Source organism: Centroberyx gerrardi, chromosome 24 (assembly GCF_048128805.1).
Source record: "Centroberyx gerrardi isolate f3 chromosome 24, fCenGer3.hap1.cur.20231027, whole genome shotgun sequence".
NCBI classification, from domain to species: domain Eukaryota; kingdom Metazoa; phylum Chordata; class Actinopteri; order Beryciformes; family Berycidae; genus Centroberyx; species Centroberyx gerrardi.
The window spans coordinates 5,615,426-5,638,015 of NC_136020.1; the positions used below are offsets into that span (position 1 = coordinate 5,615,426).

At 46.8% G+C, this 22,590-nt stretch overlaps 1 protein-coding gene across 2 annotated transcripts in view; it reads right to left on the reverse strand.

Annotated features, from left to right (window-relative positions):
- celf2 (cugbp, Elav-like family member 2) overlaps window positions 1–22,590 on the reverse strand; it is a 159,036-nt gene that overhangs the window by 110,031 nt on the left and 26,415 nt on the right. For both annotated transcript variants that reach the window (XM_078281992.1, XM_078281991.1), the window contains exon 2: window positions 11,675–11,710. In XM_078281992.1, coding sequence (XP_078138118.1) covers window positions 11,675–11,710 — 36 coding nt within the window. The remainder of the gene's footprint in view (window positions 1–11,674; window positions 11,711–22,590) is intronic.

Consider the following 22,590-nt stretch of genomic DNA (forward strand, 5'->3'; position numbering starts at 1 on the left):
TTTTATTTACCGCTACATCACTGAATATAGCTTTAGCGATCCAGCCTAACTCTGGTGCTATAGCGTTATAGCACCCCCCCCCCCCCCCCCCCCCACACTCAGCCCTCCCATCCCTCCCATCCCAGCCTAACGCGAGCCATCCACACATATAGAGAGCGGGGCTGGGCCGGGCCGGGCCGGCCTGGTCTCCAGAGAGAAGGCCCGGTCCAGCGGATCATGCCGAGGAAGAGGCAGCCCAGACAGGCATGTCTCAGCGAGGAGCCCTCCCAGAGGAGGCCCTGCCAGATCCAGCTCCGTATACCTGGCACATCACAGCCTCTCCTCCCCATAGGAGGCTGGGACTGAAGACACAGGCAGGGAGCTGCTGATTAAAAATTCATCTCTCTGTTTATTATGATTTATGCATGTTTCACTGAGCCAGGACCGAAAAAAGAGAGGAGAGGAGAACAGCTTCATTAGTGCATATTGTGTGTGTGTGTGTGTGTGTGTACTGTACGTGTGGGTATGCCTGTGTGCATACCCGTGTATGTCTATGCCTGTGTGCATACCCGTGTATGTCTATGCCTGTCTGTGCACTGTATGCATGTGTGTGTGTGTGTGTGTGTGAGTGTGTGTGTTTGCCTGTGTGTGTGTGTGTGTGTGTGTGTGTGTGTGTGTGTGGCTAGCTGGCGGGTGGGGGATAGTTAAAATTATGGATTGTACGTGAGCTTCATTAGAATGTTTGGCATACGGGGCAAAATCGTCTGTCTTCACAAAACACCTGCATTTCGCCGGGAAAACAACAACAACAATCGAAATCCAAAATTATCCACTGAGCACGGGCCGCCGCCATTAAAATGCAGCAGACACTTTGGCGAACTTCAAACTTAATTACCGATTTCCGCCTCTGTTGTTCTCCATTCAAAGCGGATCGGCCCTCTCATCGCACCGCAGCTCGGGCCAAAGCGGACGGCAGCGAGCGGCGCAGCAAATATTGACACACGGCGAGTGTGTCGACCAAAAAAATGGGAAATATGACCACAACATGGAGCGTAAAATTGACCGCCGCTCTCTGATCAAATGCTCCCATGCATTTCTTTCAACCAAATAGATGCTTGAAGCCACCTATCATATGTTGCTTACTGTTGATTATGATTTGAGTGCAGACTGCCATCTGGGGCCGCCAATGTGCGAAAGTGTTGCTTTAAATTTGACCATTTTCATGCCCTAAAACTCAAAAATTCCAAGTATTCAGCATTCTATGCATGGAATCTGATCCATTTGTTAGAATCAGTTCAGGTTAAGGTCTTCCCATAGACAACCAGTGTAGCATCGATCAATTCCACGATAAATATGTAATCAAACTGCATCATAGCCTTCGTGTTGGAGCTTTCCACAGCCATACTTCTCATGATTCATCCCTCCCATCAAGGAGCCTCTGAAGCCCGTGTCTGTCTGCTCGCTGCAGAAGCCAGGCGTCTCTAAATCTGCTGTGGTGGAGGGCTACTGTCGAGGAACAGAGGACATATGGCAGCGTCTGGGAGACAGAAGTGGGAGGGAGAGGACGGGGGCAGGGGAGGGGGGGGGGAGGGGGGGGTGTAACCAGACGTCCCCTACGCGCGGTATATGCCAAATCGAGCCCGGATCAATCGCCATTTAACATTTTATATTTTCTAAGCCTCCCCCCCCTCCTCCTCCTCCGAAGCCCCGAGCCCCCGTGACAGCATGCCTTCTGAATACGAGCATCTTGTTTTCGTCCTCTGTCATTCACAGACAACACACACACACACACACACGCGCGCGCCAGTCGGCGCTGACATCGCCGCGACTTCGGGCCACGGCTCGCAACCGCGCTTGCCTTCGCTCTCTTTTTAAATCGTGTTTACAATTTAATGACCTATTTGTGTGTATGTTGTTTCCAGCCTCCCTCTCTCTCTCTCTCTCCCTCTCTCTGTGTGTCTCTCGCTCCCTAACACGCTCTGACAGCGAAAGGTCAATGCCCATTGGCTACACGGGGGGCAGTGAGTGATGTAAGGAGGTTGTCATGGTAACGCGCGGGGCTCGGCGAGGACGCGGGATGCCGTTTTGTGCCAAAAAAAAAAAAAAAACGAGGCCAGGACCTGACCGGGATCAAAAGGCTCGAGCTCGACTCGTACGTTCCTCTGCAAGCACGCTGGGCCAGGCCGGACTAAACGGGCTGAATGGTACTTTAATTGACCGGCTATCTACTGGAAAGGCGGTGGGCGGGGTGGGACTTGGCCGAGTCATGCCAGTGAAGCAGATTTGCATGTGAGAGAGAGAGAGAGAGAGAGAGAGAGAGAGAGAGAGAGAGAGAGAGAGAGAGAGAGGCCTAAAGACAGTCGGTCGGTGGGCAGCTCTGTTATGTCTGTGAGCCTGCATTCTGCTGAGCTTGACTTCCCATTAATAAAAGAGGGATTACCAAAGTCTGCGGGTTCCTCTCTCTCTCTCTTTCGTTTTCTCTCTCCACCTTTTTTTTTATCTCCTCGGGCCCCTCTCCAGCCGAGAGTAGAGCGAGGGTTCACATCCGCACTCCTCCTCCCTCCTCCATCCTTTACTCTCTCCTCTTATTCTCTTCAGCATTCTACTCATGCTCATCCCATTCAAAAAAAAAAAAAAAACCCTCTCTCTTCTCATCTGCCTTTCCTCCTGTCTGTCTCCATTCCATTTCTCTCCCCTCTCTCTGAGCAGGGGAGGAGGGGGGTCGAGGGAGAAAAAAAAATGCACCAAAACACAGATAAATTATTTAGATTTTTTTTTTTTTCCCAAAGAGAGGGAGAGAAAAAAAAAAATGCTTGACTCTGCAGTTTGAAAGAAAAGGGAAAAGGAGGTGGGGAGGTGGTGGTGGTGGGGCGGGGGGGGGGGGGGCGGGTGAGAAATAAAAATTGCATTAGATACAAGATTCCACAATCAGCCCAGGATATGAAGAATTAATCTTATCTTTCACCGGCACACGCGGCCAAGTAGGAGAGCACCGCCAAAAGACTTGGAGACGACAACGGGACGAATTTGCCTTCCCATTACGCCGCCATTCATCCATTGTGGCGCGGGCCGACGCCTCGCCGATAAGCGGGTGGCGCATTGTCGCCGCCGACAATGTCATTACGGGACGGTAAACAAGCGAGGCGGCGGCGGCGGGTCGGAGCGGATGAACCGGGTTCCCGGGGAGGTCCGGAAGGTCACCGAGACAATCTGGAATGAAAGGACGCGAGACCTCGAGGGAGAGATAAAACTCCTCTTCTGCTTCTTCTTCTTCTTCTCCTCTCTCTCTCTGTTCTCGCCTCGCTCTCCGAAGCCAAGGACGGGCGTATGCCTAGAACAAAGCCCCGGCGCCGCGGCGTAATCAACTCCTCTGTACTCCAGCGGCGGCAACGCAATCTTCCCTGGAGGTCATCCATGGGAAGAGGCTTAAGGGGGGGGGGAACGGCGGTGGGATCACGGGCTATTAAGATGGGAAAATAGGATGACATTCACCCGGCCTCACACCATGTTTCGCGGCACAAAACGCTGTGTGTATGTAGGCTGCAAACACTCCAAAGCACACAAACACACACTACGGTTCGACCGATACGGGGTTTTGAAGGCTGATGCCGATACTGGTGTTTTTAGATTGCACCTGCCGATATTCAGTGTCTTTAAATTTGACCATTTTCACACCAAAAACATTCCAAAAAATCCACTTCAATTCACTCCAAATTGACTTAAAAGCGTTCAGTGTTTCCAAACACTCCACTGAACTGATATGTTCGACTGATACGGGTTTTTGAAGGCTGATACCGATATTTTTGGATTGCAGCTGGCGATCGCCAATATTCATTTTCTTTACATTTGACCATTTTCACATCATCACATCACATAAAACCAAATTGACTTAAGCAATTCAGTGTTTCGAAACTTTCCACTGAAGTCCAGGAGTAGAGCTGGGTGATATATCGATATAATATCAATATTGTGATATCAGACTCTGAGATTTTGGTTATCGTAATATTGTGATATAGTTCGGGAATGTTGTCTTTCCCTGGTCTTAAAGGCTTATATACAATTTTAAACTTATTTGACTGTTCTAGCGCTCTAAAGTGAAATGAACAATGAAAGCCTCTACCTGCTTCACCATCAAAATCAAAATGAGAAAATCTAAATTTTCTCATGTGTAAATATCCTCTGAAAGCACCAATAGTCACCCCCCAAAATATCGCCACACTATCGATATCGAGGTATCGGATCAAAAATATTGTGATATTTGATTTTGTCCATATCGCCCAGCCCTACCCAGGAGAATAAGAATAAGAAAATATATTCATCCATGTGGAATCTGATCAAAATGTCTAGTTATAATCTATTCAGGTTAAGGGCTTCCATAGACACAGACATAGGCATAGACAACCAGTGTAGTATTGATCAATTCTATAATAAACTACATCACATCCATCATATCAGAGGTAGACGACACTAAAAGCACCAGATCTGATTTTTAATAAAAGGCCAATATCTGCAAAGCAATATATTGGTCTAAACCTCTCTCTCTCTCACACACACACACACACACACACACATAGAGCCGGGCTGGGTGAGCATGGAGATGGTGAGAGTGGTCCTATTCCATTTGCAGACATTAGTACAGGGAGATTAATTTGTCCCCTTCCATTAGGTGGGAAAGCAGCCCTCATGGCTCGTCAATTATCTCTTAACAAAGACAAAAATACAGAAAACAAAACCCATCCAAACAGTCAGCACCGTATAAGTGCATGCGTCGCATTGTATGCATGTGTAAGTGCATGAGTGTGTGTGTGCGGGTATCGAGAGGGAGAACCAACGTCATTCTATAAGAAGGTGGGAGGGGACGAGTGTGTGGGGTCAGGTGTGTGTGTGCGTGTGTGTGAGTGTGTGTGTGTGACGGCCGACGGCTCATTACCGGCGAAATCCGCACCGCATTTTCCCGCGTCTCGTATTCAGCTATTCAGTAGTTGCCTGTGGTGTTTGAAACAGAACGCAATAAATAAAGTGAGAGAGAGAGAGAGAGAGAGAGAGAGGGAGGGAGGGAGGGATAGAGAGAGATAGAGAGAGCTTGTTGTTGTGTTTAGACTTGCCGTCTTCCCCCTGCTCTCTCCTCTTTTGTGAAGATTTCGACTTCATTAGAATTATAATGAACATCAGCCGAGCTCGCTGAAATATTTTTGGCTCCTTGAAAATAAATGAATACACAAGCAAATCAATTCAAATCTTCCCATTATGCCTGTTTTCTGGGTCATAGAAAACATGCATAATGGGCCACACTATAGGCACGCTGTATGTTCCAGGCAGCCAGGATAATAAGCTAAAATTAGAGGATCATTTGTCATCATTTCCGATATCATTACACTGCGTATTGTAAAATCAATTTCATATCCATAACTACACCGACTCCTGCATCGACAAAGTAGTGACAGAGACTGAAACGTATCAGTGCATTATGGTGGGAATGTTAACACTACAGTGGAGTTATGTTGGTATTTTTCTGTGTGTGTGTGTGTGTGTGTGTGTGTGTGTGCGCTTGGCTGTCGCGCTCCGCCGGTGTGATGATGTTGCTGTGTAGTGAGACTCACTAATTGGCTCACCTGTCTCTCAGCCATCTGGAGCCTCTCTAAAAAAAAAAAAAAACGTCACACCGAGTTCCCCCAACGTGACACGCGCGCACACACACACACACACACAGACACACACACACGCACACACGCACATCGGTATGCATATGTGCTCACATACAGGAACAAACACGGACCGACGCAAACAAGCAAATGTAAATGAAGAACAGTGAGTGAAACTGAAAGACATTTTTGTAAGTCAGAATAAAGTCAGCGTTGTAGTTATTAAAGGTGCTTCAGGTTCAACATTTTGAAACATTAAACATTTTAAACATCAGTATATCATTGTCAAATTAATTGTGATGCCAAACAAACAAATGAGACCATGGTGGAGACGATTGGTCGCCTCTATCTCTAGTTAGTGCTAATACTCTCAAAATGAAGACTACATTTCCCATCAACCCTAGTAATTCCTGTCACAAAGAGGATGTTGCGACGTAAAAGGTTTTATTTTTGGCTTTTCTGAAGAGGATAAACATGTTGGAAGTGATTTTTCCATCGGCCTTTCTCTCCTTCCACCATCTGACTAGAAACTCTGAAAGCTTTAGCTCTGTTTGCTCTGGAAGAACAGCGCCCTCTTCCTGTTTTGTGCCGTAAAGCAGTTTCCCTTCGTGCTGTAAAACAATCCAGCAGATTTCTAACCGAATCCAACCCGGCTTCATACGTTGTTAAATGCAATGAAGAGGCTGCCAATCTCTTCTGCCACGGTCTTGTTTGTTTACGATAATTATACTAATGTCTCACAATTACTGTGGTGATGATTTATTGATGTGAAAATGCATTCTTAAGAAGTTTTAGAAGTTTCTGAATGTACATGCAATAAGCAGAATGAGCGATGAGGAATACAAAATATGAATTATTATCGTCTGGCAAACCGCTGGAATGCTGCTGTTGCAACAAAGTAGAGGAGACACACCCCAGTCACCCCTCCTCCTCCTCCTCCTCCTCCTCCTCCCCCCTCCCCTCAGAGAGCATCAGCTGGAAGAAAAACACTCCACTATCCTAGAAAACCCTGGGGCATGGCGCTCAGTGTGTGTGTGAGTGTGTGTGTGTGTGTGTGTGTGTAGTATGGGGTGGTGATGGTGAGCTGGAACAACAACGGTCAAACCTGCTCTCATCTGTACTAGCACTGTATCAGGAGGATGGAAGAGGTGAAGAGGTGTGTGTGCGTGCGTGTGTGTATGTGTGTGTGTGTGTGTGTGTGTGTGTGTGTGTGTGTCTGTGTGGACTGATTTACTAGCTGGGTCTCCAGAACAAACAGGTCATCATGTCTAGTTTCTAACTATTTCAGACTGTGACCTAAATCAGAAATGTATTCTTTAAAAATTGTATTATTATTATTATTATTATTATTATTGCTATTATGGAAGGACCCAAAAGCAAAGAGACTGTGACCCACTTTTGGTTCTGAACTCATAGTTTTAGAAACCAAGAGAGTGTGTGTGTGTGAGTAATAGTTTTTATTCTCTCAGTACCCAATGTGTTCCAGGTCACTGATCTGAATCTGGACTTCTAGTGCTCTGCCACACACACACACACACACACACACAGTACACCTCTCCCTACCTACTGTATGTTCACCTGCCACCCAGCTAGCTGCTTGCACAGGAATGATGTGTGTGCGCGAGTGTGTGTGTGTGTGCGTGTGTGTGTGTGTGTGTGTGTGACTTAGGGTCTTGTCCAAAGATTGTACACCTCTCTGTCTCTGAGTGTCAATCAGAAAGAAAGAAAATGTTCCTGAGAGAGAGAGAGAGAGAGAGGGAGTGGAGTAGGCCTGCTCTCTGTGGCCAGATCTGTGTGTGCTCTCTCCCATCCCTCTCTCCCCTCCTCTCTCTCTCTCTCCCTCCTTTCTGACTATCCCCTCCCTCCCCTCCTCCTCCTGTCCCTCCCCGTCATTAGCAGCCCTTCATAATTCATGTGTTTGGATGAAAAATGGATGAAGAGCGAGCGTGACACCAGCGCAGCCGCCTACAATTAAAACCCAATGAGAATTTTAATCCCGCACTCCCGCTGCAACAGTCGATGCACAGAAGAAAAAAAAACGAAAAAAAAGACTGGGAGGGTCGCCGGTTCGAATCCCGGGACCGACTGGGGAGAATGTGGGTTGAGAGAGAGAGAGAGAGAGAGAGAGAGAGAGAGACTTTCCTTCTTCTTCCCAAGACAAAGAAAAGCCTCGGTCTGACTTCCAGGCACAAGGGGAAGAAGAAAAAAAGAAGTAGAAGAAGAAGAAAGGGGGCGAGACTCGCTGTTCTCGTCCTCATTGTCGCCTCGCACAAAAGCGCCGCCGTTTCCATTGTCGCCGCCGCCGTCGTCCTGATTGTCAAAATACACACCGTCATCATGTTTTTTTTTTTTCTTTTTCCGAAGTTTCCAGTGACGATGAGCGAGTTCCTCCTCGAGCCGCTCGCCTGTCAAACGACGGCGGCGTTTTTTTTTTCGCCCCGTTGTGCTGACCAGGAGTGTTTTTAAGGACGTGTGTGTGTGCCAGACTGCTGGACACTTGCTCACTGGGGGATAAATTAGAGCTGAGGAAAGAGCCTTTAACACTGATAACTGTCACTGCCACAGAGAGAGAGAGAGAGAGAGAGAGAGAGAGAGAGAGAGAGAGACTTCTACACACACACACACCAGCCACAGTTCCATTCGTCATATGAATACCCCAGCCTGTGTCTGATTGCACTGCCCCCCCTCCCCACCCCCTCCTCCCTCCACTCATGAATATTCAGATGCTGGGATACTGGGAGAGGCGGGGCCAGGACCGGCGCTCCCGGCAGTAGCTGGAGGCGGTTGCCGTGGCGAGAGACCGCCGTTGCCGTGGCGGCGACCGGGGAGGCAATAACGGACGCAGCGTACCGGGACGCTGCATTGTGTGAATCTCTGTAATTATGCACTCTACTATCTATGTGTGTTTGGCTCTGTAAACAGGAAGTGTGTGTGTGCATGCGCGTGTGTGTGTGTGTGTGTGTGTGTGTCTCACACACCTGCAGTCCTTGTGCCAAAGAGGAACTTGAGGCCTTTAGAGAGCTGTTGTATCTGTTCCACTCATGAGCTAATGCTATTCATGCACTAATCAATGCTTGTTTACGTCGATTCGTGCTTTTTTGTTCTGTGAACGCATAGGGGAGGGTGTGTGTGTGTGTGTGTGAGTCTCAGGAGGTCATGTCAAAGCCAATGGTAGGTTTGCGACTCATAATGACCGATGCTGAAAGGCATCCGCGGAGCCACGCTCGCTAATTATCGGCTGTGTGCCTTCAAAGCACATTATCAGCACAAAGACCTGCAATTATACACACACGCACGCACGCACGCACACACACACACACACACACACACACACACACACACTCTCCCTTCACACCCCTTATCACCCCTGGTTCCGGCATCAACTCTTTCTTTTCCCAAGCTGTCGTCTTTCCCCTTGATTGCCGTTGTCCTCTTTATCTCCGTCTTTTTTTCCCCCTCCTCTCTCATCCCTTTTCATCGCCGACTCTCTTCCTCTCTTTCGCTTTTCCCGAGCTTCTCGTCTTTCCCCTCCATCTCTCTAACCCCCCCTTTTCATTTTTCCCCGACACCATCATTGACTCTGTCCTCCCCTCGGCGCTCCTACTTATCCTCGCATCCCCCCCCCCCCATTCCCACCCTATCCTGTCTCTCTCCCCCTTATCAACTCCCTTGCTTCCACTTTTCCTATCTTATCGCCTTCCTCCTCCTCCTCCTCCTCCTCCCCCCCCCCCCCCCCACAACTCCTCTTCCTCCTCCTCCTCCTCCTCCTCTTCCTCCTCCTGGCCCAGAACAGACGCTTAAATAACGAGCCGGGTGTCAATCAAACCGCCGGAGAGCTTCATTAGAGGAGGAGAGCGCGCAGGATCAAATTATACGCCCAGCTCTCTTTTTGTGATTGTGTATGTGTGTGTGTGTGTGTGTTTGCGGAGGGGTGGTGGTGGTGGGGGGGTGGTGGGGTAGTTGTGTACGGTGGGTGTGGAGGCAGAGGAAGTAAACACACGTTCCGGAATGACGCAGCTGTGTGGCGGATTAGCGTGAAACACACAGCGTTTGTGTGTGTGTGTGTGTGTGTGAGCTCATGCGACGGTCACAGCCTCGCCTATTTTCTCCAATCAAAGGGAAAAACAAAGGCAAACTATTTTGCCTAATTATTCGCAGCCGCACTCGTCGTCTCTTTCTTTCGCTTTTGTCTGCCTCCGTCTGAGTCTCTCTCTCCGTTGTGTTGGATCTTGTTTTTTCATCCAAGTTGATTTACCTGCAGTATTTGCCTGTGAATTCCATTAAGTGTAGGGCGAGACCGATATATGGGGCCGATATTGGCTTTTTATTAAGAATCAGATCTGGTCCAGTCAGTGTCGTCCTCCTCTGATATGATGGATATGATGCAGTTTGACTGATTACATATTTACTGTAGAATTGATCAATACTACACTGGTTGTCTATGGGAAGACTTTAACCTGACTTGATTGGATTCCACATAAGTATGCATGAATATGAATGTTATCATCCTGGATTTCAGTGGAGAGTTTTAGTGTCCCATGTAAAGAAATTGAAGACTGGCACAAAATATCAGCTGTCAGCAGCTTCAAAAACCAAAAATATTGGTATCAGCCTTCAAAAACTGAAATATCAGTCGAACCCTAATTAGGTCTCCCTTGCTTCCTGTACTGTTGAAGGTAAAAGCAACACATTATGCTGCTGAAGTATTATTTGAGTAGAGTAGAGAGTGAGTAGATGTAAAATTACTGGTGGAAAAATCGACATTAAGAAGGAAAAAGTAGCTCCTTTAAAATGTACACCATGTTAAAGTTACTGAGCTACTGACTCAAAAAACAGAATGACCTTTCCCAAGCAATGCAAATGGGCCAAGAGGACCTGGAGTTGGAACTCTTTTAATTAAAAAACATTCACTCACTTCCCCTTACCTTGTAAATCAGCCTGTAGTGGATGCGGATTTAAAATGTAGCGCAGTAAAATACTTCAGTCAAAACATACTTGAGTAACAGACTACTCAGAAACATGATTACATCCCATTCTGGCTTCCACACACTCTCTCTCTCTCTGAGTGTGTTTGCATGTTTGTGTTTGTCAAAATGTGAAAAAAGGACAAGGGAAAAATATATTCCAGCCCCTTTGTGGCAGCACTTCTATGATTACCATATGTATGGTGCATTTAAGGACACTTGTAAAGAATTAGAATGCTTTATGACCGTTCTTGTAAGAACGCATAATGTCTGCTGATGCATTATATCAGTGCAAGGATCCTCTGAATGTTTATGAGTAGGGGAAACCTCTGATAGATAACTCGTCTTGTACTTATAATTCATTCTAACCATAATGTTTTATGAGTGCTGGTATAATGCGTCGGTAAGCATTATCAGTGCTTATAATCACGGCCATAAAGCATTATGGGTGCATTATAATTCCTTACGAGTGCCCCTATTATGTACATATGCCCCTTTTTTTTCCTTTTCCTCTTCTCCCTTGTCTTTCTCTCTCTCCGTATTGTGCTAGCGATGGTTTTTCAGCACGGGATATTTCGTCCTTTTTCCCCCCCGTTAACTCTGCCTCGGATGAGAAATAGGTGCTGCTATTTTAAGACCGGGCCCTTATTTAAACCTTTCTCTCCCTCTCTCTCTCTCTCTCTCCTCCGCTCTCTTGATCTGTCGCTCCGTCGCCGAAGGGTTTAGTTTAATGACCCTCCTCGGCCGCGGATCTGAGCCGCGTCACATCTCTCCCTTCCAATTTCCCTCTTTTCTCCCCCCCCCTTCTTTTCCGGCTATACCCGCACACAGAGCTCGTCTTCCTTCCTATCCTTCTGCACCCACTCCCCCTCCCTCCCTCCCTCCATCCCTCCATAGCTTGATTTCCCTCCAGTGTTGAAGGGGGAAAACGCGAATGTCTGTTGATGTGGTCAGCGTCTGGCCTGGAGCCTAGATACGCGCCGCATGCTTCGCTGAGGATGAGAGCGAAGTGGGGGGGGGGGGGGGGGGGGGGGAACAAGAGGTAAAAAAAAGGAAAGGAAAAGAAGAGAAAAAGATGCCGTACGGTACCTTTGTATCGGTCCGGAGAGGTCACTGGCGTCCTGCCTGCAAACACAAGAACAGAGGGGGGAGATTTGAAGTGATTTCGTTCCAAAGATGGGATTCGAAAAAACGTGACACCTAGAGCGCACGACTAAAAATAAATGATGGCACGTTTTTAAAGGATAGCAGGTCGATTGAAGCTGCACTTGGCAAAATGTTTATGCGAAAATACACCGGTCTTATCAGCCTAAATCACAAAGAGCGTCCCGTCCCCACTGATTGAAACCCTGTAGATTCACTCTATTTAAATTCTGATGTGGGGTACGCTCACTTCTCCGCCCACAGAAAGTGACAAATCAAAACTTCCACCCCCACCAGACACTAAAAATAAAGACAATTAGTTCACTAACATTAGCTCACCGAACATGATTTCTGGGTAATGGACTCCTCCAAATTCAAACAGTTACCTCTTGCTGCCACTCGGGGCCGCCTTTCTGTTCGTTCATTTGTTCATTTGCTGTATTTCAGACTGCTTTTTCTGATTGGACTTTGATGATAATTTGGGGAGCGATGCAACTCACTGCTGCATCCTGGCTCCAGACAAAATTGCACTGAATTGCACACAATTACAGGTTGAAATTAAAAATGTAATAACCGGTTATATCTCCCGCACCCCGACACATGGAATTTGGTGCACATATCCAGCTAGGCTCGAGCTACTTGGCTGCATCGTTTGTACAATCAACCGATATGAGGCGGCACAAATGCCAAACAGAAAAACAGACCAGCAGACGATGCAAATGGAGCTAGACGGTGTATTTGCGTTGTTACATAACTGATTGGACCTTTTTCACATTTGTAGGATTTGTCACTGATTGGCCCAGAGTGTGACTGCATCATTCGGGGGGGATGAGGGGGGGGACGCCATGTTTACTGTTGCCGTGTTTCCAAAATGGAAACTCTGGTAATGAGCGTTTCATCTTTATTTTAACATTTTCTTCCCATCTTTTTTAACAGTGGGAGTACAACAGCTGGGTGCCGGCGAACGCACTGTATCTGTAAAGATGTGATACAAATCACAAAAGCGAGCGGCAAACTGAAATGCACACACACACACACACACACACACACACACACACACACACACACACACACAGTCAGCTAAATAGTAAATTGGTCTTGTCTGTCCTTGGGAACAGGAGAGAAAACTTGTTCGTTCCACTGGGTTTTCTCCATAATTCCCTGCTGTTTCCCTCTTTCTCTCTCCTTCCCTTTTTCTGTTTTATCCCTTCCTCCATTCCTCTCTTCTTCTTACACTGCATGTAAATAAATTGGTCCCCAGGCCCCGCCACTAGACACTGTGTGTGTGTGTGTGTGTCTGCAATACACACACACACACACAAACACACACGCACTCAAACCCCTCCAGAGCACCGAGCTGCAGCCTATTAGCGTGTGTTTTTGTGTCACAGAGGTAAATAAAATAAGAAAGCATTAACTATTCTCTCATTAATAACACGTGTGTGTCTCTGTGTGTGTGTGTGTGTTATGATGAAATGTAGAGAAAACACTCTCCCTCCTTGCTCCTCAACGCAGTGGCCAATCGCTACTATCACTGCTCTTTGCATTTCAAAGACCTACTCTTGTCTGTTTCATCTCCGACCACAGGACACTCATCCCGTTATCCATCTATACACACACACACACACACACACACACACACTCTCACACACACACGCAACCACCCCCACTTCAGTCCATTTTCCCGATGCCATGAATTATGAAAAAGGGTAAATGGAACATCAAACACACACCCACAGGTTTACACACACACACGCCATCCATTTGCACACACATTCACACCTAGGCTCATACACACACAAAACACAATTACACACACCATCACTCATATGTCCATACTCATTTTCACATCTACACGCATTACACAACGCATGATAGGTTCTAGTAACTTGCCTATTACAGCTAAAGATGTAAAAAAAGAAAATTTGCACCTTATATTTAAGCAATTCTGCTTAAATATACCAAAAACATGCACTCAGTTACAATTATACAGCTCATTCCCGTTCCCATATAAAACATCATTATGATAAATCTATGGGTGTGATTTTAGATGCAAACCAACAACCTACAGTTCCTCTAGTTGAGTGTTTCTTCAACTGAGGATCAGGACCCAAAAGAGGATGCAGGCCTGAGCACAAGCCTGATAGTTTGGGTTTTGAAAACGTTTGCAAAGGTTTTTGAAAACCCTGGTTCTGGCCTGTTATTTGTGAAAATCTACTATGGCACGAAAAGTCATTTAAGGCGGTATTTTCACGGTATTTTCCGTCAGGCGCGCACAGGTTTTTTTTCCTCACCTGCATCCGTTTTGGTGTTTTGGTGACTTGCCACGAACTTGTCTGCACCAAAGGTGGGAGGAGGTGCAGTAGGGAGGGTGGGAGGGGGTGTGGGGGTCAGTAACGTCCCGCTCAGACGAGGTCGATGGCGCACGCTGCAGTCGTGTTCTATGCTAATTTTCCATTTTCAAAAGCTCACCGACCCTTTTTGCGGATATGTCGGCCAATTAGACTTTGATGTAAATCCCCCAAGATGCAACATTTTCCCTTCATTGTAACTATATATATACATGTGTGCTGCGGTTGAATGATTGTCATCCAACATTGCATATATATGTATGAATGTATGTGAGCATGCACCATGACGCACGGAGCGAGGATTGCGGAGGCGGCCGCATCCTCTTATAGATGTCGGGGATTGGCTGGTGGATGCCTCCCTCCGGTAGCCAAACTGTCCCCATGGATCGCCGCCAGCTTCTATTTGGCTCCTCACCTCGTATCATTGAACCGTTTCCTACATTTGGCAACGCTTCTCCCAGGAGCAGAAATGATTTGGCTGCTTTTTGGGTTGATTTTCGGAGCGTCCGTTTTGCCCTATAGGACCGAAACACAAGAGGCAAGTTGCTCTATAGTGGTCAGAATGGATCGGCGCGATGGAAAAAGATGAGAAAGTAGGGTCCGGGTGGAATACGGCCAGAGTTATGCTTTAAGACGGACGTTTTCTTGGCGCGTGAATCCAAAGTGCAAAATCATAAAGCCTCATACCGCAGCAGCAGGCTGCGGAGGAGACGTAAAGCGAAGCTGAAGTGAGAGGGACTCCTTGGGCGACGGTGCCAAAACCACGGCAAAGACAGAGCAGGTGGCGGGACCCGGCTATTACCACGGGCATATTTGGACACATTGTGATTAACAGAGGATTTGACACACACACACACACACACCCTCGCTGCGTTAGAGCTGCATGACGGGAGACACTGGGAGCCAGCTGTCACGCCACTGCCGAACACCAACGATGACAAGAGCGTTCCCACGTTGGGGAGCTTTTAAAACAGTTCCCCCCCTTTTCCCTTTCTCTCTCTCTGTCTTACACACACACACACACACACACACACACACGCACAAAGAGGCGGAAACACAGTGATATATTGGAAGTGACGATGTAGACGTGGATGCGCGTGCAGTCGTGTGAAAAGCGAGATGCCTTGTTAAGCCAATCCGGGATTGGCGTTAATGCATTAACAATGTGCGCGGTTTTAGTTGAGCACTTGCTGTACACACACACACACACGTCATCCGAAAATTCCTAAAACCTCTCTCTCTCTCTCCCAGAATGATTTTCTCTCCTCCATCATCCTTTTTCACAGCCTCCTCCTCTCCTCCTCGCAGCCCATCTGCGGATTTCTAACACTCTCCGTTCCGACACTTCTCTCTTTCTCACCTGCCATGTTTCCTTTCGCGTGTACACAACTCGTCTCATGTACAGTACAATCCCCAACCAATCAACACACACTCACACACACACACCTTTAAACTCGGGTAAGTACACGGATCGTATGCTTCACAGACCTCTTTGTCTTTCACACCCTCGAAACTCACACCCACAAGACTTCCCACTTCTCTCTTCTCTTCTTTTCCACTCTCACCTCCATCCCAGCTCCCAACAGGTGTGTGTCTGTCTGTGTGTGTGTGTGTGTGTGTGTGTGTGTGTGACAGCAAGTGCCGTTCCACCAGCGTGTGCCAGGTCTTAAGCCGGCCCAGCTGTGCTGAAGGTATGATGTCAGATGGGAGACGCTGGCCCGCCTCCAGATGGATCTCAACTTCCATTGGAGGATTTTACTCTCACAGCCAGCCATGCCAAAGTGCCGGAGGGGGGAAGAGGATTGGCCGACACGGAGACCTGAGTGACACCAACTGGCCGGCGACTCATTAATCATACTCTGTCTTATGCTGCGTTCAGGTTGCGTGGGAATAACCGTCGGAAAGGGACTCGGCAGTTTACGGAAGCACCGACTCGGATTGAAGCAGTTCGGAGAAGAAGTAGTTTTCTGCAGACTTCGGTTGCTCCACATCAGCTTTTTCACACTCAACACACATTCACGTATTGAGTGATGCATTTGAGTTCATGTTTTACGGCAAACCGAAACTGCAGTGTCAACCACAACTGAAAAAATACATCAAGTAGTTGTGTCCTGCCATGGTATTTTAAGAGTTGTGATCACAAAACGACGACAAAATCATTAATTTTGTTGGTTCTATTAGAAATAAATCTATCATTCCCTACACTTGACTTCAGGTATTTCCTAGTTGGATTCAGTAAGTCAGAGAAATCAGCGTCTATCACCAAACCTCAAGGTCTAAAGTAATTTACCACCTGAAAGCCGAGGGAGAGCAGCAATTTTCAAGTCGGACGCTCTTATCTACTATTTTTCCCGTAGAACACGAACGCAGCGCTGGCACTTCACACTTTCAGACCATTTACAGAATCCAAAAAAAAACCCCAAAACAGCAGGGTTTTATGTTAAAATGTTGTTGATTTCAATGTGGAAATGCTACAAGATTGATCTAATAATTAAACGTCACTTTACATGGTAATCTATTCAACCAGCAAATCAAAAGAAATTACCATATAAATAGTCTGATTTTGATTCTGGAATTGCTGGGAAATGGCCATTACTCAATAATATGCAGCTGTATTAGTGTGTGTGTGTGTGTTAACCAAGTATATGAAGAAAAGCACTATATTACCCCGACACACTTAATCCATTGGATCTATACTGCACTGTGTGTGTGTGTGTGTGTGTGTGTGTGTGTGTGTGTGTGTGCACATGGAAGCATTCATGCGTGTGTGTGTGTGTGACATATTGAGGACGTTAAAAGGTAGTGTGAGGAATGACCTAAGACTGATAAAGGGTGAACAAAAGAGAGAAGTGAATGCAGTGAGCTTGAGAGAGAAAGAGAGAGAAAAAAAGAGAGAGAGAGAGAGAGAGAGAGAGAGAAAGCAGCCTAGAGAGGTGTTGCGAAGAATAGTACGTTAGGCCTCATTTACCCTGTGATATTCAAAGGGTAAGCACAGGCTAGCCTCAGTACACTCACACACACACACACACACACGTACACACACACTTACACACACACACATACATGCGTACACATTATTGCCCGACCACCACAAGTGTAAAACAACCTAAACTCGCTGAAGGGGAGACTGCTGAACCATCCATCATGCCTATGGGAGAAGACCTCCCCTCTTTTTTTTTTTCACTCTCTCTCTCACTACCTCCTCCTCCTCTTTAATAACCCCCCCCCCCACCTTCCCTCCCCTCCTCTTCCCCCATTTAATAACAGCGCTACAGATCAGCTCCATTAGCCCAGACCTCCTCACACATGCAAATGAGGCTGGCGTTATGGAGGCACGCGTCATGCATTACTGATGCCGCCCTCCCCGACCCCTCCCCGCTCGCAGCACAATAAACCGTGTGTGCGCGTGTGTGTGTGAGAGAGAGAGAAAGAGAGAGAGCGCCATGCATGTGCGTGTTACAACAGTGGTTAAATTGAGATGCATTAAGGTTTTGATTGGGGCGGAGGATACAATGCCGGTGTGTGTGTGTGTGTGTGTGTGTGTGTGTGTGTGCGCGCAGCCGAGAGCGAGGCCATTACCGGGTGGCCGGATGATAAGATCGTGCGAAGTGAGCGCGGAAGGGGGGAGCGTGGGTTGAGGAGACGGGGGGAGGGGTGGGGGAGGAGGGGAGATGAATTAGACTCGGTAAGTAGGGCTGGATGAAAAAAATGCAGACAAAATCGAAACCAATCGATCATGATTTTATTTTTTCGGATTGTGAATGGATTCTGCAAATCTTGGTATGGGTTCTTGTCTTAGCGTATTATGGAAATATATATGTGTGTGTTAGGGTTAGGTATGTACCAGTATGTAATGTTATGTGTGAAAAAAAGGAAAGTCGAATTCCTTGTATGTGTGCATACTTGGCCAAATAAGCCTGATTCTGATTCTGATTGTAAACCCTGTTGCTTTACAGAAGAGTGAGTTTTGTATTTCGCTTACAGAAATACCTGTTTACAATGACAGATTCATAAACACAAAGGAGCAACATGAACTAACAGTAATGTCACCTGTAAGCTTTGACATTTGGTATGAAAATAGTTCATGTACCCGCCTGACCAGGCAACACTGTGTTGTGGTGTTTTCTGACAGGCTGTGGTTAAATCTGACAGTTGAGCCTGTTCACTAGTGTGCATATTTAAGCTTAACTCACAAAGAGTTGTGTATGTTTCCAAGTTATTACAAGTTATTTCAGTTCACTACAGCACACACAAGTCTGCATTATTTACATTTAATTTGCCTAAGAAAAAGGAATGGAAATCATTTTTTGCCTCAATATGTTGTCTAATCCATATCAACAATGCACATAATCATTTGTTACAACACTAAAAAGATACGCTGCATAGTTTGCATCAGTTCACAGCAAATTCCAGTCATATACAGTATAATGTATACAGTATAATATTGAAGTATTGTATCATATTGTAATGCATCAAAACGTATCGTATCGTGAAATTGAATCATATCATAGCCCATAGTATCGAAATCTTATTGTGATCATGACCCATAGTATTGAAATCCAATCGTATCGTGACCTATCGTATCATTGAGGTCCTTGACAATACCAGTGGCAACAGATAAAGAGAGGGAGAGGGAGAGATGGAGGAGGAGAGGGAGTGATGTAGCACTGTAGCCCTTTTTACGCCTCCAAGCAGCATCCAGCTACCCAGAAGAGGTACAAGGAGAGAGAGAGAGGAGAAACAGCTGAGCGTTGGACAGATGGATGGGTGGATGGACAGATGAGGGACTAAAGCCAGGAGGGCAATCAGACGAACTGGTGGAAAGGAACGGATGAGAAAGTGGGTGAATGGAAAGATATTTAAGAAATTCCATTTTGAGTGCCACGTGTGTAATCCCATTGTTGGAGGCCTATGGTGCTGATATCTCTTTGTAAAGGTGTTGACAGAGAGACTAATAGGGGACTTCAGTCATGTTCTGCCACCTTGTTAGCCTTGACGGATGTGCAACATAATTGAGCCGAAATGATGGTTTGTCATAATTGGAAATAATTAAGGCTCTTTTATGGTGACGGGGTTCCATCTGAAGCTTTCATTAGCAGGTTCAGCACCGGGACCTCGCTTTTGTCCACTCGAGTGGCGAGAATCAGCCTGCGTCCTTATCCGCCCTCTCGTCGCCGCTCTCTCCAAAGTGCGGAGCTGATGAGTAAACTTCACTCGCCTAAACAAACACTCCCGGCAGCCGGTCGGCGGCGACTTAGCGCCGGAGCCCCCACGACAAGGCGCCTCATAAAAAGGCCACCATATCAGATCCGCTCCTGCCCATGTGAACGCGGCGCCGATAAAAGCGGCCGGGGGAATAAATCAATATCGTGAATGCCAGTTCATCAGATTGGGGGTAGCTCAGACGGCGAAATGTCAACTGCTAATCTCTTTAATAGTCTGATATTACATTTTAATCCCAGCCTGATTCCTTCACTCTCTCATACAGCCTGTCTACCAATGCCTGTCAAGGAGTGAGGGGAAGAGGACTGTAAAGAGAGAGAGAGAGAGAGAGAGAGAGATATCAAAATAGAGAGGAAATCAGACATATGGGAAAGAGCAAAAGGCGTAAAGAGGGAGTGGAAACGACACAGGTAGAGGAGAGAGAGAGAGTAGAGAAAGAGACAAGGGCAGGCTGGGGGAAAGAGGAATGGTTGGTTTATGGAGCGTTGTGGCGGGTTGCCATTACGAGTCTGAATTTACAGAGCGGCGCGATGGACTGTGAGAGACGGAGAGGCTATAAAGTGATGTCGATGAGAACCGAGGACAAATTGATATGATCATAACGTGTCACATTAAAGACAGGCCTGCCATCCATCAACATGATAAAAGGCCTCCTTCGGTCTCAACGCTAACACCGCTGCCATTGATCTCAATGCTTCACTTAGCCTACCGCTAACCATTTATGATAACTATCATTATCCCGCTATGGGGATGGCGACTATCTATCAAGACTATCTGTGAGGTATTAGGCCGTAGCGTCCCCCAATGGTTGTATTACAACGATAAGATAACCCTCAAGTATTACACTAATTCACTGCACTGATAGGCCGAGATCATGGAAGGAAATTGGGTAGAAAAGGAAATTATCTCCCTCGATTTTTCTCAATTATGTCATAAAATAATGTGATGGTGATGAAACGGGAAAATGGGAGGAGAAACAGTAGGAGGTTGACGAGACAGTTAGCGAAGACCCAAGGCTCTGGTGTGTAGCGTGGGAAGAGCGAAGTCCACTTTATGAGGAGATACTCCTGAAATCCTCTGGCTACGCTTTTTTGTCACGAGAAGGATGGTGTGCTAATGCCTTCAGAGAGAGAGAGAGAGAGAGAGAGAGAGAGAGAGAGAGAGAGAGAAGGAAAAGCAGCATTGACGATAACACCAAACATGCTTTTAAATCACCCCTGAGCAAATCAGTAAATCAATATCAATTAGTCCGTGGAAGAGCCCAAATGGACAACTGGCTTTGTTTTAACTAATGAAGTCTGTAGAGAATCCAATCGGTCCAGCCTGCCCCCCCCCCCCCCCCCCCCCCTTGTTTCCATGACAACCCACAAAACAGCACACACGCACAAATACACACACTTGTACACATAAGGGGCGATCACACCGAGAGTGCGTGTGCGACCGGGTTAAAGACCGCTAATATCAGCTTTTCATCTGTGTTTTCCTCTGTCCCACCGTTCCTACCACATCAAACGGCATCAAAACAGGAAGGAAAGCCCGCCTTCTGCTTGATTTGATTGGCTGCCTAGCCCAAGTGTGACATTGACGAGCGGTGTGACTCGGCGCCTTGCACTGAAAAGTAGAAAATATTTTAACTTTTATGCGCGCCTAAAAACCGCCAGAAAAACCGCCAGAAAAACGCGACGCGCATTGCAAGAGAAGAGCGTGCGCCAGGCGCACCGTACCATAGGGAAACAATGGTTTTAGTGGCGGCACGTTTCTAGCGACGCTTCTCGGTGTGATCGTCCCCATACAGAAGCGTGGACTAGGTTTAGAACGATAAATCGTGCCAATATTGGCCTTTTCTTATATTGGTGCACCATTGTCGTCCTCCTCTGATATGAAAAATATGATGCAGTTTGTTCGATTACATATTTATTGTAGAATTGATCAATATTATACAAGTTTCCACACAAGTATGCATGAATATGGATTTCACTGTCCCGAGTTTCAGTGGAGAGTTTTAGTGTCCCATGGTCTAAATGCTGTTTCCATCCTGACAAGAATACAATTCTGGGAGAAACACTGAATACTTGGAATTTTGGGGGAATTTTGTGGCATCAGTCAAATACACTGACACAGATCATACATTACACAAAGAGACACTTCCAAAGTTCCAAAGGAAAACAGCGAAAAAGTAAAAGCGCTCGGAAAATAGAATTATTAAGTATGATCAGTCGCTGAAAGTTTGCAAATGCATGTCTTCGCTAAAATGAGCCGGATAAGTCTGTTTTTTCACTTACACACACTGACACACACATAAGCTGACACATTCCCAAACACACACACACACACACACACACACAGCGTCCCAGGCAGGCGGCATGCGGCGAGGCTGCTCAGGGTTGCCATATCATTTTAAACATCCATCAGCTCAGCAGAGATATCATATTAGCTCCTCATCTGCATAAGGCGCCGACAGAATGACAAACGAGTGAGAGAGAGAGGGAGGGAGAGAGAGAGAGAGGCATACAATGCTCTCCTCCTCCTCCTCTCTCTCGCTGCATCTCTTACATGGCTGCCTTTCACCCCTCCGCTCCCCTCTTTGCTCCCTCTATCTCCTTATCCTTCCCTTTTAACCTCCTAAATTGGATCACCACAGCCCGCAGCATGTGTGTGAGTGCGTGTGTGTGTGTGAGTGTGTGTGCACTGGGGTGGTGTAATCAGATCTTTTTCAACGGATAGGGGGATGAATCTGGGGAGGAACGATGACCACTGGGCCCACATTTGACTCCACAATCCCCCCTTTGGCTGTGTTTTAGATGCTGTTTACACTGTACATGGGGAAATAATAGAAATAATAATAATCATTCTTATACATTCTCTAATTGGGGTAGCATTTTGTGAATTCAATTATAGGGTATTTAAACTATTCCTCATTTTGCTGGGGACCCCTCCGGAACTCCCTCGAGGACCCCTGGAATCCTCTCAGGGACCCTTGGGCGTCCCAGGACCACCACTTTGACAACCACCCCTCCACACTCTAAGGCTTACTACCGTTTCCGCTCATGTGGTTCCTCAAATCTCTCTCTCTCTCTCTTGCTCTCTGATTCTCACTCTATCTCGCTCGCCCCTCCCCGCCTTCCCTGTGTGACGAGCGTAGAGTGAAGAAGAGTGGTGGTGGTGGTGGAGGGGAAGGGGGGGGGGTTTGGGGGGACGAGTGACATGTGGCAAACAAGAGGCAGACACAGACATCAGGGATAACAACACTTGAGAGTGGAAAGGCGATAACATAGAATACTAGAACAA